The sequence below is a fragment of the Hesperophylax consimilis genome, chromosome 6 (assembly GCF_061612785.1).
Source record: "Hesperophylax consimilis isolate HC1 chromosome 6, BYU_Hcon_1.0, whole genome shotgun sequence".
Classification (NCBI taxonomy): Eukaryota; Metazoa; Arthropoda; class Insecta; order Trichoptera; family Limnephilidae; genus Hesperophylax; species Hesperophylax consimilis.
Genome location: NC_142841.1, coordinates 4496978 through 4516728, shown reverse-complemented (window position 1 = coordinate 4516728; position 19751 = coordinate 4496978). Strand labels below are relative to the sequence as shown.

General features: G+C 39.4%; 2 protein-coding genes and 2 non-coding genes across 4 annotated transcripts; all 4 read left to right on the top strand.

The window, feature by feature from the left end:
* Positions 1-5126: 5126 nt before the first annotated feature.
* Positions 5127-5245, top strand: LOC149422859 (5S ribosomal RNA). The gene has a single exon (XR_016302323.1). It is a non-coding gene; the product is annotated as a 5S ribosomal RNA (ribosomal RNA).
* A 322-nt stretch (positions 5246-5567) lies between these two features.
* On the top strand, positions 5568-5686 carry LOC149422858 (5S ribosomal RNA). The gene has a single exon (XR_016302329.1). It is a non-coding gene; the product is annotated as a 5S ribosomal RNA (ribosomal RNA).
* Positions 5687-9050: 3364 nt separating this feature from the next.
* On the top strand, positions 9051-13145 carry LOC149422857 (uncharacterized). The gene is made up of 3 exons (XM_089633011.1): positions 9051-9471; positions 10108-11436; positions 11644-13145. The coding sequence occupies exons 1-3, from the start codon at positions 9051-9053 to the stop codon at positions 13143-13145; spliced, it is 3252 nt and encodes a 1083-aa protein (XP_089489137.1).
* Positions 13146-13175: 30 nt separating this feature from the next.
* On the top strand, positions 13176-15470 carry LOC149422856 (uncharacterized). The gene is made up of 2 exons (XM_089633010.1): positions 13176-13606; positions 13730-15470. The coding sequence occupies exons 1-2, from the start codon at positions 13176-13178 to the stop codon at positions 15468-15470; spliced, it is 2172 nt and encodes a 723-aa protein (XP_089489136.1).
* Positions 15471-19751: the final 4281 nt, after the last annotated feature.

The window sequence follows — 19751 nt, the reverse complement described above, 5'->3', positions numbered from 1 at the left end:
CAGTTTTTTTTTTAAATAATGTTTAACTTGTGTATTTTTTTGTGGTTTAAAAATATTTAATTTCAAACTTCTCGAGAATTTATTTCGGATAAAGTATCAATAAGGTTCCGTGATTTTTTTTGTAGATTGAACAATTAATTTTCTATTCAAATCAGTTTCGATATTTTTGCGCAATAATGCTCACCAATCATATTTTGTCATTTCACAGGCATCACACACCAGATTTCCAGGCAGGAATTGTTCGAGACGTGGAGAAGTTTACCCGAGAAAGAAAGGTTTCAGGGAATATATAATCATATTTTAAGTAAATTCGAACGTCAAAATCTCAGTACAAGCAGTGAAAAGCAGTTAATATCTTTGAATATAACCAAAAAGTGGATCGCAGCCTCTCGGATTCTCGAAAGATTTGTTGTTAAATTTTGTGAGTGGCTTCAAGGCAGTGAAAACGTTTTTGTAATTGAAGATTTACGTGAAAATTCTCAATTGGACAGAAATCAGCCATCTACATCCACTGGAAGGCCCTTAAAGGATTTTGAGGCGTGCAGTGATCGAAGTAAAATAATGAAAGTGTGTAACTTAGTGAATACGAGGACATCTGTCGAACTTTCGTTTGCTGCACAGATGTCGGTTCGTGCAACTGGAAAATGTACCGTTGCCGATCTCCTGAAGGAAATCTCGGAAGCTTCTTCTGATGAAGTAGCAAAAGTATGGAGGGATCGTCGACAATTAAAGGAACAGCGCACATTAACCATCGAAGAAGCGCTAAGTGTTTATGTAGATTGCAAACTAACTTAACATTCATACAAAGTCATGCGTAGAAACGCTATAAAAGCCGGCCATTAGCTTGAGGAAAGCAAAATAAGCATGTGGTCCGAGCGAGGAATTCATCACAATTAGCGAAACTCGTGCGGAAATTCAATTACAGGCGATATTGAATCACACTGTGGAGCGTTTGCTTAGTGTTCAATCGCAAATTATAAAAGAAAGAGTTCCTTCGGGTTCTACTCTAACCCTAATTTGCAAGTGGGCTGGGGATGGAAGCTCAGGACATAGTACTTATAAATAGAAATTTCGAATTTTTATTTGTTAGTCATTCGTTCTCATTCAATGGAGACTGAATGATGACGCGAATTTAGTAATTTGGCAAAATCAAAGCCCTTCCTCTACTAAAATAATAAAATAAAGACTGTAGAAGATTTAGGCAATTGCACACCCGAAAAGTCGACCGAACATCAACAAACAGAGATATGTTAACCATGCCATTAATTACATCAGATCCAATAATAAATAGTTTTAAAGAGGTTTCAAGAAAAAAATTGAGCTCACTTCACTCTGAAGTGTTAAATTTACTTGTTTCACCCAATTCCGAGTCAAGAACACAATGTTTGCGATCTGATGACTCCTCTGAACATAACTCAGATATCATCTAGTTTCAATAAGCATTCTCGCAAATCTATTGGTCCTGTACCCTGTCTTAAAAAAATTAAAGATGTTTATGTGCAGTTAATTTCTCTCGCTGCAAATGACTCAGATAGCACTTTATTAGATAAGTAATAATTTTTTGTTTCGTTACTGTTCTTGTATAAATTTTGATATTATAATTTTATTTTCTGACTGTACTTTCTGCAACTAATGCTTGTTTTCATTAAGTTCTGTTGCCAAATATGACTAAAATTGTTTTCCTAGATTAGTAATAATGATTGTTTTGATTATTTTTTATCATTCATTTATACTTTCGGTATTGTTTCGTGATTTGTACTATATTTTCTGACTGTGCTTTTACCTATTATTATTCTCAAAATACACATATTTTTTACTGTTTAAATTTGTTTTCTTTAAAAACATCAAATACGGTATTAATATTGTATTAATTATTTAAAACAATTTTTTTTTCCGTTTTTTTTTTTAAAAATTTAATTAATTTAATTAATTAATTAATTTAATTAATATAATAAATTAATTTAATTTTTAAAAATTAAATTAATCACTTTCAACCAAAATTTTTAATACATTCAGATTAAATACTCCCCACAAGAGGGTTCCAAACACTTTATGATTATAAAAGAGTTTTTTCCGTCTAGCTTGTATGAAACGAAACACTGTGGTCTTTACGATTCAGTCGCTGATCGATCACGATCGATACTCGACCCGGACAGACGTCTGGGTATCGATTCTCCAATCCAGGCCGCTCGCAATCACCGTCGAAAGTACAAACATTGGTCGACGTTCAAATTTTTGAGTCCTAGATGTGACCGTATCCTTTTCTGTTTCAGATTTTTGTTTAGAAATCGCTAATATTGTCTTCAATAATCATATATTACAATTTGAGGTTTTACTCAATAAAGTTATTCCGAAAAATAAATATTCATTATTCATGTTAACTTTCCGATTTGTGTGTTTTATCACTTGTACTTACAAAAATAATATGTACCTGTCACATTGACGTTGAATGTTGCCAAATATTTGTTTATTTTATGTTATTATGTTTAGAAATCAAACAGATATTCATAAAAAATAATAACAAATATACATTGCAAAATGAACGCACGATAAAGTAAGTTACAATCATTATTTAAATATACAAAAAAATATATTATAAATCGGTCATCATCAATTATCGAACACGATTAGACTCTATTAGTATATCTAGGTAAGATATACTAATAGAGTAGCAATTAAATTTTATTTTTTCAATGTTAGTAATGTCTTTTGGAATGTAATGTATCTAAATGTTTTTTACATGCCTCTACGTCATATTTCCGTAAAAAAACAATTAAAAAATAATGTTTCCGAGGGATTTCTATCTGACAATGAAAATGTACAAGTAAGGTTTTTTTTACACCTAATTCCTAATTATAATTAGGTGTTGTAGTTTATTTTATTTAGTCAATTTATATAATAATACTATTTGAAAAACAACCATGCAATAATTTCTTTGCCGAAAATTTGTAAATAACGCAGCTGAACAAAACAACGAGTGAAAAACCAATTTCAAATTTCGCGCGCTTTTGCGCACCGAAGCGACGCACAGTGGTAAAATTTAACGAAATTTAAAATTAACGGACGTATTTGGTCTTAAAAGGTTCCAAGGGTTATGTTTATTATTAGTATTGTTATAAAGTGGTGATTTTTTTGTCAGTTCACGCATTACAAATTGCTTGTGTTTTATATGTTTATTACTAGGATTGTTATAAACTGGTCAGTTATTGTCAGTTCACGCATTCCAAATTGCTTGTGTTTAATAGTTTATTACTAGGATTGTTATAAAGTGGTCAGTTATTGTCAGATCACGCATTACAGATTGCTTGTGTTTTATGTTTTATTCTAAATGGTCAATGCAGGTTTTGGAATTGTTCATTTTTCGAGTGAGTTCATTTATAAGGCTTAAAAAAGATGTCCTTAGATATTTTTTTAGGGAAGACCATTATCCCGAATAATCATGTAAATCTCGATAGATTGATACCATAGTTGATTCCTTTCCAAATAAAATTTTAAGACGATTGCCATCTATTATTGCGATTTACTTCACCTCGGCTTTTATTTAATTTTTATGTTTATAATTTGTCTTTTCGTGGCATTTGGTTTATTTTAAATTGAATTTTAGTAAGTATTTCATCCAATAAATTTCTAGGCGTGGAGATTTTTTAGTTTATTAAGTTAAAACACGGCTTCGCTACATTCCGTCCATTATTTAACTGTTAACAAAATGTTTGCATTAATGAACACTTCTCCTCCATCCAAAGCGAATGATTCTAATTCTGTATTGTAAAACATTACTGTGATGTTATTGGAATGTTATTCCTATTATGTTGGTATAGATAACCTATCTTATATATTTGGACCCACCTAAAAATTTACTTAATAAAAAAATATTTGAAAATTCAAAATTGTTGCATAATTTTGCTACACAAACTCTACAAATTGTTCGTACATTTCTCTATCATATATTCTGGACCTCTTCAAGACCCGCATTAAAAAACTTTTCTTTCAACCACTTACTTAATATATAATATATCGCCACTGGTTGGGCAGGTTTGCGGGGCGATGTCACAGAAATTTTTTTAAAAAATATATATTTTTTTGCCTCCTGTAAAATTTGATAAATCGAAGTTATGCGTTATACCGATATTAAGTGGACATAAAGCCGACAATGTATGATTTTACTGTGATTTTGATCATCATGATTAATTTTTTTTTTTTACAATTTTTGGATTTTTGACAAATTTTACCAGTGTGCGTTTATGGGCGTAATTGTGGAGATATACATCTGGCGTTCGGCTTTCTCTGATTGGTTCTTAAGTCTTGTGGAGCATTCTATAACCCACCCCAACAGGCCGCGCCCCTTCCGAATTCGAAGGTCACCTGGATCGCCTTAAAATCTTAAATTTCAGAAAATTCTTCACTGATTGCTTTGAAATTTTGACACAATCTTGCATTTTAATACGCGTCACCTGACAGGTAAAAACAGTTTATTTTAACTGATCTATCTGTTGGATGTAAAAGCAACACGCGCTATTATTTATGTATCTGCCCACTGATGCACAGCAACGCGTGGTGGGGTATAGCTAGATATAAATGTCAGTTTGAATGGTGCAATAATACAATCAGTTTTTAAAAAAATCTAACGTAACACCTGTTTCTTTAATCTTTGAAGAAATATGAAATTATCGATCTCTATCTCGTGTCTCAAACATTGCTAAATTTTTTGATAAGATTGTAAAAATATAACTCATGTTCTATACTGAAAATAATAAAAAAAAATGGGTGTGTCAAGCCTACGCAAGACAGAAGTGAAACTTCTAGTATTCTTCTCTCTCTCTCTTTTCATTTCATTCTCTCTTTTTTTCTGTCTATTGACATATTTATAAGTAGCATGTGATAAAAAAAATTAAAAGTTATAAAAAAAGAAAAAAAAAATTAGTTAAAGCGGGGATCGAACCTCGGTTCTTCACGACCACAGTCGTGCGCTCTGCCTGTAGACAGCGAAGATGAGTTAGGAGAGTGAGTTAAACTAGGTATATAATATTTACACCTTGCTAATGTTTTCAGTATTATTAGGGCTTTTTTATACTAATTTTCATATATTTATTGGCAGGTAGAGTAGAAATTAATATTGTTTAGCGTTTGCCAACGACCATACCATGTTGAACACACCGGTTCTCGTCCGATCACCGAAGTTAAGCAACATTGGGCGCGGTCAGTACTTGGATGGGTGACCGCTTGGGAACACCGCGTGCCGTTGGCCTATTTTTTATTTTAATTTCATGTTTTTTTTATTTTTTTATCATTACTATAATTAATAATATCATAAAATTCTTTAACTTTTCAAGTATGCTACAGGCCTAAAATATTACTTAGTGGATTGATATTATGGTCAACCATTGAAAAAAAAAATTCCTACAAACTTATTAATGTAATTACGATCTTTTTCAAGCGCGTATGTAATGATTATTTTTATCAACCTCGCACACACCTTGCTAATTTTTTCAATATTATTAGGGCTTTTTTATACTAATTTTCATATATTTATTGGCAGGTAGAATAGAAATTAATATTGTTTAACTTTTGCCAACGACCATACCATTTTGAACACACCGGTTCTCGTCCGATCACCGAAGTTAAGCAACATTGGGCGCGGTCAGTACTTGGATGGGTGACCGCTTGGGAACACCGCGTGCCGTTGGCCCATTTTTTATTTTAATTTTATGTTTTTTTTCATTTTTTTATCGTTAACATCATAAAAAATTTTATATCATTCTTTAACTTTTCAATTATGCTACAGGCCTAAAATATTACTTAGTGGATTGATATTATGGTCAACCATTAAAAAAAAAAAATTCCTTAAAAACAAAAAAATAATATTCCATGGCCGAGAATCGAACTCGGATCAACTGCTTCGAAAGCAACTATGCTGACCATTACACCACCAACGCCAGTTGTCGAGATGAGCTAAGAAGCATTTATATTTTACTTCAAAACTTTTACTACATCAAATGAACTTTAATCGGTCCCGCATTTTCGTTTCGGTCATGAGTTGGTTTTACTCCTCGAAATTGCATGACGCGCGTAAAGAAGTTTCACTTCAAAAAAACTTACTCCTAGCCAATTAGGATTTATAGAAAAAATTTGGTACTAATGATGCCATTGCAGATCTAACTTCAACTATATACCATGAATTGGATTAATAAAAATGCCTTGGCATTTTCATAGATTTAAGTAAGGCATTCGACAGTATTTCACATGCAAAAAGAATATAAATTAAATGATACCAGCATTATTGGCAAGGTTACAAAGTTATGTAACTTATAGACGTCAAAAGGTTAAATAAAAAAATACACTTAAGGAAGATGTAATTTTGGAATTTGGAATTCCGCAAGGGACTGCGATAGACCAATTTTATTTAAAATGTAGCCAATCAATACATGAAGGTTATCTAAAAATGGTTCAATAACAATCTATTATCACTCAAAACAAAAAAAATAAATTATTGTACCTATTTCTTTCTCTCTACAAAAATGTGCCAAAATTTTTTTCGACATGACTATTCCATTAAATAACATTCAAAAGGTTATCCATTATCCAACGTTAATTTTCTTTGAAATAAATGAATATGAATCTCACTGTGGAACGAATAAGAATTTAGATTGGGTGGGGAATGGGGAGGGGCCTTTAAAGCTACCTTACAATCCATAATAGCAATGCAAAGAATAATCATCAAAATTATCCTTACGAAAGCATACAAATTTAGAGACATTTAGGGTATTTAATGTACCAACTATAACAGAATTGTATAAAAGAAACGCACTATATCAAATTTATAAAGAATTCATCTTCATCAATAAAGTTTACCCCTAGAAGAGCATAAGATTCAAAATAGATTCAAAACAAATGGCTTAGTAGCCATCCCAATGCTAAGAACGACCACTACTTGAATTTAGGTGTGAGATGGTATAATATATTATTGTCTAAAAACGAAATTAATGTAACAAAAAATTTTAAACATGAACAATTCCAAAAGCAAATTAAATCCCTGAAATTGGATAATGATATATCTATCCTTAATATAATTTTATTTAATCTATAATATCTAGATTTTTTTAAACTTTGTGTATTGTTATATATTTTCCAAAACTGATTCTCTAAAGTTGTGTATATTGAATAACGTTTTTAGTTATTTAATAAGTGTTTGAATATTGTTTACCCATTGCTGTAAATCACGCCATTTTGGGTACCTACTGGAAAACTTTCAACAGGCAAATTTTTTCACATTTTCAGTTCGGTTCTAACTACGGGTTCTAACTCGTATGTTGTACATTTTGGAAATGTGCCTTGTGAAGTGGCAAAATTTAACTCCGTTTGAAGTTTATTTTATTTTTATTTATTTATTTACATTAGACTACATTTGAAGCAGACATAACAGTAATAACATAGCATTATGAGAGCATATATTTAAAATCAGTAGGTACAAGTGTTATTACGTTTTGTTAGGTCGAATTTAGTTCCTAGCTAGGCAGATTGCCTGTTCTAAGGAACCAAATTTTTTTTTTTTTTTTAAAACAAATTCAATTTATTCAATAAATAAATTTACAATGTGTGATATACATATATATATTTCACTAGTAATAAGATAAGATATTATGATATGATTAATATTTATTATTTTTCAATGTTCTCCCATAAAAAGCAATTGCTTGTGTGTATGGGATGAGGTATTATTTGTTTAGTTTCTTAGATTTTTATTTACTTTTTTAATTTTTTGTTTTTCTTTTATTTTTTTTTTTTTTTTTAATTTTAGGGTCAATCCGCACCAAATCATCCAGAAAATTTTGGATTTGTCACCCACCATCTCAGATTTTGATGAAACTTTAAATTTTTAATCCTTCCATATAGATAAGAAAATATACCAAATTTTACCTTCCTACCTCAACTCGTTTTTTTTTTATGGGCAGTTGAAGTTTGGGCAAAATAAGCGTTTTTACATATTCTGAGCACTCCGGAAGAGCTTGTACCTTCAATGAAAAAAAATTGTATCTTTGTCATTTATAGTGCAAATGCAATGAAAATTTTCAATATTATCAAGAAAACTATGCTGATTGCAGAAAAAAATAAATAAACCCTTTACATTTATCTACTTGACTTTAAAAAATTACCAAAAGTAATTTTTTAAGTAATTTTTGGGACGGAAAAGGTACTTTACAAAAAAGCAATATCTCGGGAAGGTACAGTGTTAATGAAGTAATTTTTTTTTTTATTCATATCTACAAATAGCATAGAATCACATACAAAAATAAAATTCATGGCATTTTACTTGCTTCAATAAATAAAATCCATTTTAAACTTTTTTCAAACTTTTTGTAATTTTTTTTTTATTCTTATCTACAATAAACATAGTACAACCTAAAAAAATAAAACTCCTGGTATTTTGTGTGCTTCACAGTGTAGAAACGTTTTTAAAATGAGAAATCTTAATCATACAGAATTGTTCCAAGTTTTTTAAAATCTAGATACTGTATATATCGGACGTGCAGAGCCAAAGTCATTATGAGATAACAAGATCTCAAGTTTTTACGATGTTCTTAATATTTTTGATAAAACCATTTAGATATCTGCGTCAAAATAAATATGATACTATAATATTATTCCACATCCTTAATGTGCGACTGCTATAGTTAATATTAATGGATTTTTGGCGCCACCATACATTTAAAAACTAATGTTTTTGTTTTGTTCAACACAGTGAAGAGATAAGGGTGATCGCTAATTACTCTCATTGAACATGTGTGAAATTTAATGTATAATTTTGTCCAATAAATAGAGAAGTAACTGGTACAAACAGTCACTTCTCATCCGAGAGTTCTCGGGAAAGTAATACTTGTTTAATTTAATGTTTTCCTACTGCCCCTGCAAAAACTCTCAGATCAAGGTGTCAATGTGTGCCGGTGCCCTATTGAATTTGCAGTATTTGTGCGGGCTTCACTAACTTGGTCCCGTAAAAATTGGTCCTTCGTGCCGGTTCTACGCATTACGCCTTTAATCGTGCTTCAGTAAAGATGCCTTCGCTTCGCAGTGGCCATAAAATCTCTACGTCATCCGGGGCGTCGCGATCAGCAACCAGCGTTCCCGCAGACCGAGACAAACGTATGTCTCGCCGAGCCCCGGACCCTACTTCCAACTCTCCGACTGATGTTCCCATTAGCCAAGATGCACCCCAGCAAGCTGATCAAGCTATGCTTGCCTCGGACTCGATTGAACAATCAACCACAGCTTGGGGTCCCATCCTGACCCACAGTTCCCCGGCCCCCCAGGAGTCCGACGGAGAGGATGATGACCAACGGTCAGAGTCAACTGAGGATGCAATACAAATGTTGCGCCGTGAGTTGCGCACTCGAGAGAAGCAGCACGTTAAGCACACCGCCAACCTACTTGCAGCCCTGGCAGCAGCAACAAAGACATCCGCCGCACTGCAAGCAGGCTACCAACCTGCCGATTCCAGGTTCACAACTACCCAAGCCCCCGTGGCGCCTGGAGCGTGGCCCGCCTCGAATGCCGGCTACTCTATCACAGCACCCGGGCAAGCCTCGAATGCATGCCCGGTGCAAACAGCGCCTGGAGCGTGGCCCGCCTCGAATGCCGGCTACGCTATCACAGCACCCGGGCAAGCCTCGAATGCATGCCCGGTGCAAACAGCGCCTGGAGCGTGGCCCGCCTCGAATGCCGGCTACGCTATCACAGCACCCGGGCAAGCCTCGAATGCATGCCCGGTGCAAACAGCGCCTGGAGCGTGGCCCGCCTCGAATGCCGGCTACACTATCACAGCACCCGGGCAAGCCTCGAATGCATGCCCGGTGCAAACAGCGCCTGGAGCGTGGCCCGCCTCGAATGCCGGCTACGCTATCACAGCACCCGGGCAAGCCTCGAATGCATGCCCGGTGCAAACAGCGCCTGGAGCGTGGCCCGCCTCGAATGCTGGCTACGCTATCACAGCACCCGGGCAAGCCTCGAATGCATGCCCGGTGCAAACAGCGCCTGGAGCGTGGCCCGCCTCGAATGCCGGCTACGCTATCACAGCACCCGGGCAAGCCTCGAATGCATGCCCGGTGCAAACAGCGCCTGGAGTGTGGCCCGCCTCGAAAGCCGGTTACACTATCACAGCACCCGGGCAAGCCTTGAATGCATGCCCGGTGCGTACACTGCCGGGAACACGGCCCGCCTCAAATGCTGGCCACGCTATCATAAAACCCGGACCCGCCTCGAATGCACGCTCAGTGCACATACTGTCGGAAACTACGGGACACACGGCACCCGTGGCAAGCATTCCCATAGCCGATTATACTCTACCACAGTACCCCGAGCGACAGCCCCAAGCAGCAGTACCTGGAGAAGTGGAATTTACGCATAACAGATCGCAGCAATTCCCTACGAGTCAGGATTTTTCACCACTGTTTCCGCCACTGCCTACGGCCGATGAGACAGCACAGCACACTCACGAGTGGGTGCAAAAAGGCGCTGATCAGCTGTCCCAGATCACCTCAGCAATAGCAGAGGGTTTTCGCACGTCCCGTGCCCAAGAAAGCCCTCGCACGATAGAGGACGATACACGGATGGCCGCCTTAATTGCAAGGCAGACCACGGCCAAGGATCTTCCCCTCTTCCTGGGTGACCCGCTCGAGTGGCCCACATGGAAAGCCCAGTACACCCAATCCACAACCACTTGCAGAATGACTTCATCTGAAAACCTCATCCGGCTGCAGCGTGCACTAAAAGGGAAGGCTCGGGATGCAGTCGGCCCTCTCCTCATGGATCCCGCTCAAGTCCCAGAGATCCTCTCTGTCCTCGAGCAGCGATACGGTGGCGCCAGCGCAATAGCCACGCTGATGTTGGAAAAGGTGAAAAAGCTGCCGTATCTCACAATAGACGCAACCCTTGAGGACCTGGCAGACTTCTCCGGAACCGTCCAGAACTTGGTGACATCACTTAGGATCCTTAGGACTGACGGATACCTGACCAACCCCACCCTACTGAATGACATCACAACAAAGATGCCGATTACGCTACGGATGACCTGGCTGTATGAGACACGTGGTCTTACGAGTCTAGCTACAATAACTCAGCTGGCAGCATTTCTGAAAAGTATGGCTAACGCTATACCCAACAGCGGGATGATCGACCCAGTGCGACCTCGACCGCGACGGACCGAGCAGGTGCATGTAGTAAACGGTGAAGAAGTTAAACCAGACTCTAGACCCGCTGAATTTGTTACATCGCGTAAGAAGAGTGAGCCTCGCGAAAATAAAATGAACAATACGCGTAAACGCAAACTGTCTAGTGAAAGTTGCGGCCAGTGCGGTGGCAACCACAAAACTCGCGAGTGCACCGAGTTCGCGGAGAAAAGTCTCGCCCTCCGGTGGACAATGGTGCGACAGAAGAACCTGTGTCGTAAGTGTCTGGATCGACACCACTCACGGGACTGTAAAACCAAGGCATGGTGCGGCATAGGAGGGTGCAGATCACCACATCACCGTTTGCTTCATGACCCACAGTTCGTACCGGAAGGTGCTGTCGGTGAGGTTAACTTGTGACGCCAGACGACGGACCGGAGCGTGCTGTTAAAAATTGTGCAGGTTATGTTGGGCGTCCCCCAAGGAAGCAAAGTTTTGGTGTTCGCGCTCCTCGACGAAGGCTCAACTGTGACACTTGTCGACGCTGACATCGCGACACGGATCGGGGTAAGCGGCCCAGTCCGCGGCATACGGATCCAAGGCGCCAAAGGGATGTGCACCTCTGACACACTCTCCCGCCGAGTGAAGCTGACCATAAGAGGATGTGATAGCAGTGACACCTACTACATCATCGCCAACACGATCTCCGACCTCAACCTGCCAGAACAACAGGCCCAGGGAAACCTTGTCACCCCAAAACTTTTGATAGGGCAAGACAATGCTCATCTGATCGTTTCACGGGAAGTGCGCGAAGACCATGACACTACGCGAATAGTGTCACGAACCGCACTGGGGTGGATTGCCCATGGGGGTGTCGGGACTGGCAGTGACAATAAATCCACGACGCTGGCACTACAAATTGAATCAGCCGCAGATATCCGCCTAAGAGAATTGGTAAAATGCAACTTTGCCGTCGACTCTCTTGGCGTAACTGCCGCGGTGAGAACCCAGGCAAGCGAACAAAGGGCCATCGCACTAATGAACACGACTACCCGGCCTCTTTGCACTGGGAGGTGGGAAACTGGCCTCCTGTGGCGTAATCCGGAAGCCACATTGCCTGACAACCAGCAGTGCGCGCTGAAACGACTTCATTCCCTTGAGAAGAAGCTGGCAGCAGATCAGAATCTGGCAGCAGCCTACAGCGACAAGATGAGCCAGCTGGTCAACAAAGGATACGCCAGGAAGCTGTCTAAACTGGAAGCGTCAACAACCGCACCCAGAAAATGGTACCTGCCGCACTTTGCGGTGACAAACCCCAATAAGCCAGGGAAGATCAGGATAGTGTTTGACGCCGCCAGTCGATGCCGAGGGACCTCCCTTAATGACCAGCTGCTTACCGGCCCTGACCTGCTGTCTTCCCTCTTAGGGAATATTCTGCGCTTTCGAGAGGGAAACATCGCCATTGCCGCAGATATCAAGGAAATGTTTCTGCAGATCAAGATAAGGCGGGAAGATCAGCTGTCCCAACTCTACCTCTGGAGATTACCGAACCAACACGAACCTGATACTTACCAGATGGCATCTATGATGTTCGGAGCCACTTGTTCACCGAGCAGCGCCCAGTTCGTCCGGAACAAGGTAGCCGGGGAATACGAACATGAAAACCCGATTGCCGCAGCAGCCATTCGTTCTAAATTCTACATGGATGACTACCTAGATGCGGTAGACAGTTGTCAGGAGGCTGCCTCACTCGTCCGCGGTGTGAGCACCCTCCTCGCGAAAGGAGGATTCCACCTAACTAGCTGGGCATCTAACAGTCCAGCTGCCATAGCCGGTGTTCCCACAGAAGACCGGGCCAGTTCCACAGTGCGGATCAGCGGTGGAGGTACGGAGACGGAACGAGTGCTCGGACTAGTTTGGGACCCATCCACTGATAACTTCCTGTACTCATTCCAAGAGGCGATCACCCCAGAAGTGGCCACGTGACCCACGAAAAGGCAGCTGCTCTCAATAGTAATGAAAATCTTCGACCCAGTAGGCTTCATTTCCTGCCTTACAATCCGGTCGAAGATACTGCTGCAGGCCGTGTGGCGCTCGAGTATAGGCTGGGACAACCCCATTACCCCTGAACATACACAGAGGTGGACCGAATGGCTGAGCCTGTTGAATACACACAGCATTTCAGTTCCGAGACGCTGCCTCCATCTCAAGCAGAACAACGTGACCCTACATCTCTTCTGCGATGCGTCAGAACAAGCCTGCTGCGCTGTCGCCTATTACACCGAAGAAGTAAATGGATCCCTACAGGCGACATTTCTGGCCAGTAAATGCAAAGTGGCGCCACTGAAGCCCCTCTCCATTCCCCGCCTTGAGTTACAAGCCGGACTCATCGCGGCAAGACTAGCCCAGACCATCCACAAGGAAAGCCAGGCCCGTATATCCCAAACGTACTTCTAGACAGACTCTGCAACCGTATTGTGCTGGTTACGAACTGACCCACGTACGTACTCTGCCTTCGTGGCAAACAGACTGGGCGAAATAGATGAGTTAACCAACATACTCGATTGGAGATGGGTGCCAACCAAGCTCAATCCCGCTGACATCGGTACAAGGGACTCAGATGTGCCCGACCTATCACCCAAAGGAAGGTGGTTTACCGGCCCGGCCTTTATCATTTTACCTGAGAGTGCGTGGCCAAAAGAGCGTGCACCTGTCAAAAGGCCCGACGACCAGACACTAGAGGTTAAGCCTCACTACGTCGGCCTTCTATCAACTGCAAGGGAAGCCTTACCATCCATCGAGAGATTCTCCTCATGGCAACGGCTGATTCGTGCAACAGCATGGGTTCTCCGCTTTGTGAAACAATGTCGGATGAAAGTTAACAAATCTGTAGGGGGCCCACTGCGAGCGGAGGAGATCAAGGAGGCGGAAGACAGATGGATAAAAAGGTCTCAGGAGGACGCCTTCAATACTGACATGACCACCCTCAAGCAAGGCCAAATGCTGCCGACTGGTAGTCGTCTGAACCCATTAAACCCCTTCTTCGGACAAGACGGCGCCCTGCGGATGGGTACCCGGCTGCGAGCTCTAGCGAAAACGAAGTGTGTAGCACGGACTCCCGTCATCCTGGATGGAGACCACCCGTACACTCAGCTCCTGATTCGCCACTACCACCAGAAGGCGGACCATCCCAGCACGGAGAAGACGGTCGCAGAGGTGCGGGGCGATTTCTTCGTACTGCGTCTGCGCACTACAAGCAGGAAGATAGCACACGCCTGCCCCACCTGCCACATAAGGAGAAGCAAACCCTCTCCACCACTAATGGGGGCGCTACCACCACCTCGACTGATGCATCACATCCGCCCATTTACACATTGCGGACTCGACTACTTCGGGCCTATGGAGATCACGGTTGGCAGACATCGGGAAAAACGATATGGAGCCATCTTCACTTGTCTCTCGACCCGCGCCATTCACTTAGAACTGGCCGCCTCACTGACCGCAGACTCAGCCATCATGGCCATACAGCGGATGACTGCGCGAAGGGGACAACCCGCTGCCATGTACTCCGACAACGGAACAAATTTTCATGGAGCCGATGCAGAGATGAGAGACGCTCTGGTATCATTGAGCCACGATGCCAGAATGCTTGATGCCATAGCCACCCAGGGCATTGAGTGGCATTTCATACCTCCAATGACGCCCCACATGGGGGGAGCTTGGGAGAGGCTTGTACGGTCAGTAAAAAGAGCCCTGAGCACCACACTTAAGGAACGGGCACCTAGAGAAGAAACCTTACTCACGGCCCTGGCAGAGGCTGAATTCACAGTGAACAACAGACCACTCACTCACATATCAGTTGACCCACGCGACGAAGAGCCTTTGACCCCCAACCACTTTCTTCTAGGGTCGGCTGGAAAGCGTCCCCTCTTGTCCATGTTTGGCAAAAAGGAAGAGGAAATATGCCTTCGCCGCCAGTGGCGTATCGGCCAGCAACTTGCAGACATATTCTGGAGGCGGTGGCTTCTAGAATACCTTCCCACCATGGCAGCTCGGCAAAAATGGCACAACCCGGTCACACCCATTAAGAAGGATGACCTGGTGGTCATTATGGACTCCACGCTGCCACGGAACAGCTGGCCGCGTGGCCGCGTCCTTGAGGCCGTGCCCGCCGCCGACGGACAAGTCAGGACAGCCCGTATCCAGACAAGTTCCGGAATATATGTTAGACCGGCCATTAAAATCGCCGTCATACTACCTGCTTCAACAACACCAGCCGATTCAATCACCAGCACGACAACACCTGCCTAGCCGAAACTCCTTGCAATGACATCAACTGCAAACACAAGACGCTGGGATGAAACAGAACACGCCCGACGGAGTAGCTGGGCGCAGCAGAGACTGCACCGTGGGGAGTATATCGGACGTGCAGAGCCAAAGTCATTATGAGATAACAAGATCTCAAGTTTTTACGATGTCCTTAATATTTTTGATAAAACCATTTAGATATCTGCGTCAAAATAAATATGATACTATAATATTATTCCACATCCTTAATGTGCGACTGCTATAGTTAATATTAATGGATTTTTGGCGCCACCATACATTTAAAAACTAATGTTTTTGTTTTGTTCAACACAGTGAAGAGATAAGGGTGATCGCTAATTACTCTCATTGAACATGTGTGAAATTTAATGTATAATTTTGTCCAATAAATAGAGAAGTAACTGGTACAAACAGTCACTTCTCATCCGAGAGTTCTCGGGAAAGTAATACTTGTTTAATTTAATGTTTTCCTACTGCCCCTGCAAAAACTCTCAGATCAAGGTGTCAATGTGTGCCGGTGCCCTATTGAATTTGCAGTATTTGTGCGGGCTTCACTAACTTGGTCCCGTACACTGTATTTGCAAATAAAAAAAGTCAAACTTATTCGGTCCTTTACAACAGTCCTCCGCAACCGGTGTGCCGTGGCACACTGGTGTGCCGTGAGCCGGACACAGGTGTGCCGCGGTCAAATTCAATGTATTTGATTAGATACTGTTAAAAGACGTATTCACAATATAATAGAAACACTGATTAGAAAACTGTTATTGGCTGAAAAATTTCCACTTCAGATCAACGAAACAACCGATATTAAAAATAAAGCACAGTTGATAGCTATTGTACTTTTCGTTGACGAGAACTTTATTAAAGAACATTTATTTTGTAAAGAGGTTCCAGAGCGAACTACCGGTGAAGAATTTTTTCAAGTAACCGATGATTTCTTCAAAATATATAATATTAAATGGAGCGATTGCATTGCTGTTTGCATGGATGGCAAATTCTAGTGGAATTTACAGATTTAAATAATGACATGACATTAAAACGTCACTTCTCCGAATACCAATTAGATGTTTTCTGGATTTACGTTAAAAAAGAATATCCTCACATTTCCGTCAAAGCATTCTTAACACTACTTCCATTTTCAACGACATATTTATTTGAGCAAAGTTTTTAATTTTCAAAGCTTTTATTAATTAAAAATGATAAGCGGTCATACTTAAAAGGTCTTGACCAAGAACTTAAGGTTGCGCTGTCAAAAATCGTGCCGAATTATTTACTTTTGTGTTCATTGAAACAAGCGCAGGTTAATTTAACAATTAATCGCTCATTGATTTATTATTATTTTATAATAATTATTAAGATTGCGTAAAAATAAATATGTTATATTTATATGTATGTATGTATGTATGTATACTTTTCAAATAAAAAACAAGAAATTATTGTAAAATTTGTGTATCAATTTAATATTTTCTAACTGACATATAATTATACAACTTACTGATGATATATTATATATATTCTGTAATTTTTTGATGAAATAAATAAATTTAAAAAAAAAAAATTAAAAATATTTAATCTTTTGGTGTGCCGCGGAATTCTAGGAAGAAATTTGGTGTGTCGTAGGTGAGAAAAGGTTGCGGAGCACTGCTTTACAACATGCTGGTAAGCTTGCAATGTAAGCTTAAGGCACCAACAAAATAATGTACCTTGTTCCTTACCCTGAATGCATACACCATAGCAATATTTTATAACAAGATCAACTTTTTAACTCTTTTCAATACAAAGTTAACTCTTTAAAAAACAAATACAATAAAAATAAAACAGGCAATGTAGGGATTAGGTTAAATGAAAGTACATTACAATAATATTGTTTACAAATAAATGTTCAAGTTCATTTTTTACTTTTATTCTTGATCTGACCCATAAGATGGTTGAACTTTTGATCAGCATGATGAACGTCTTTTTCAAGAAAGTAGTAAGCTCTTCCTGAACCTTTTGTTGTGGGAGGGTCAACGATATTAAAAATATTTTGTAGTGGAACAAAACAAATATCTTCTTTTTGATGTGGCCAGTAAAAGGATGGAGCTGGGCCAAAAGGATGCATAAACTTGATTGATACATCACACTCGTCTTCATCTTTGGAAACCACAAGTCCAAAAAACCAATGGTTGTCATATACGCAAGCTACATAAGAGTTTGTACAAATTTGTACCATACTTAGTTGCTCAGAGCGATTTCGTTCCCCACTGAAGTTAAAAATCAAAGCATAATCTGAATCTGAACTTATCCTTTTTGTGCCAACTTCATTTTCAGACAGAGGAACAAAGCAGTGGAAACCTCGAGTGCCTGGTATTGTTTTAGCTTGTGAAAAACGCTGCTGTAATTGTTGCCTGCAAGTGAATAAGCTTTCTTTTCTCAGCAAGTAAAAATATATATGTTCTACTCTCGACTGACAAAACTTAAAAGTTTTGTCTACAGTTGTGATAGTGTTGCCAGGGCCAAGTTGCAAACTTTCTCTAGTTAGAAGACGTTTTACTGTTCCACCTATTCCATCACAGGGAGATTTCCCATGACTCGTAGCAAAAAACGACCAACATGCTTTCAAGTTGAAGTCTTTTTGATGGTGACACAGATTTAAAAAGTTTTTGCAGTTTTTATATTGCGCTGCGCAACCATCAGTAAAATAATGAACACTTTGAATTTGGGGAAATTTTTGATTTAAAAATTGAGCAACAATTTTTTGAGTTTCGTAAACGAAACTTACATCATGTTCCAAGTCATCTGAAATTACACACAAGCTTGACACTGTGAGATCTTTGCCAGGCTCTTCACAAGTGTAAATTACCACTGGGTGGAGTGAACAACTGTCTTGCGTCCAGTGGTAACCCTGGACTTCATTCTGGATAACATAGGAGAAGTTTTCACTGAAGTCTAATAACACAACAGTTTCATTTATCTGAAGCTGTGCTTTTAGGGACTCTTTGAGATATTTTGATTGAGACTTTGTTATAAAAGAGCTATTCAGGCTATAACGAATACCATACAACATCGCATATTAACCAAAATAGCGGAGTAGTAGTATATATCGACAACACATTAAATTCCTTAGTACAAGAAATAAACATAAATCAGTGTAATTGTTTAAAAATCAACATTAATGAAAATTTAGGTATCCTAGCTATCTACCGATCACCATCGTTCAATGACATCCAAGATTTCCTGGAAAATCTTATTGGTGAGTTAAAAAAAACTAAGGATTATGCACAATATGTACTGATCGGGGACATGAATATAAATACTATAGGAGAAGTATTGCATAAGCAGTCCGACGACTACTTATGTGCTATGGCTGAAAGTAACTTTATTTCCAATATTAATTCTCCAACTAGGGTACAAGGTAGCTCTAGCTCATGTTTGGATCATATATATACCAGAAATATAACAAATTCAAATGCATTTGTAATACATAATACAATCACTGATCATTACACCACTGCAATCAGTATCCCAAACTCAACACCCAAAAAACATAAAATTAATCACAAACAGATTATCGATTATGAGGCTTTATTAAATGATCTTAATAATAAAAATTGGGAATATGTTTATAAAGAGACTGAAGTTAACAATGCTCTAAACTATTTTATTAATGAAATCAATACATTCATAACAAAACACACAATAACTAAACGCATTCCATATAGTAAAATACATCTCACACCATGGATTACCAACGGCATTGTTAAATCTATACACAAAATAAATCACCTTCATAAAATAGCTAAACGAGACCCATTGAACGATACTAAACAGCAAAACTATTACCGTTACCGTAATATTTGCAAAACCGTTATTCGCAAATGTAAAGAGCGTTATTATAAATTCTTACTTGATAAGGATAATTCCAGCAAAAACATGTGGAATGTTGTCAGAGACATAACTAAAAGTAAAAGAAATACCAATGCATCTGTAACTGAATTAAATACCGGAAATTTGATTATAACTGACAATCAATCAATTGCATGTCATACTAATCAATATTTTGCATCTGTTGGATCAAATCTAGCAAAAAAAAATTTATTAGAAACCCAGAAAACGGAAGACTCTTTAGCATCGACAATTGAAACAAAGGAACAATCTTTTTCATTTAATATTAAACCAACTACTGTAGAAGAGGTCTTAAAAATAATCAACGGCCTTAATACTACACATGCAAAGGGTCCAGATAGTCTAAATACACAAATACTAAAAAAAATTAAAAATCAGATT

Bases quoted from the DNA above. Each gene is read 5' to 3' on its own strand.
- LOC149422857 (XM_089633011.1), top strand. From the start codon at position 9,051: ATGCCTTCGCTTCGCAGTGGCCATAAAATCTCTACGTCATCCGGGGCG. The intron at 9,472-10,107 runs GCTACCAACCTG...CGGTGCAAACAG, and splicing joins ATCCGCCGCACTGCAAGCAG to CGCCTGGAGTGTGGCCCGCC. The intron at 11,437-11,643 runs GTAAGTGTCTGG...GCGTCCCCCAAG, and splicing joins GCGACAGAAGAACCTGTGTC to GAAGCAAAGTTTTGGTGTTC.
- LOC149422856 (XM_089633010.1), top strand. From the start codon at position 13,176: ATGAAAATCTTCGACCCAGTAGGCTTCATTTCCTGCCTTACAATCCGG. The intron at 13,607-13,729 runs GTACTTCTAGAC...ACTCGATTGGAG, and splicing joins CAGGCCCGTATATCCCAAAC to ATGGGTGCCAACCAAGCTCA.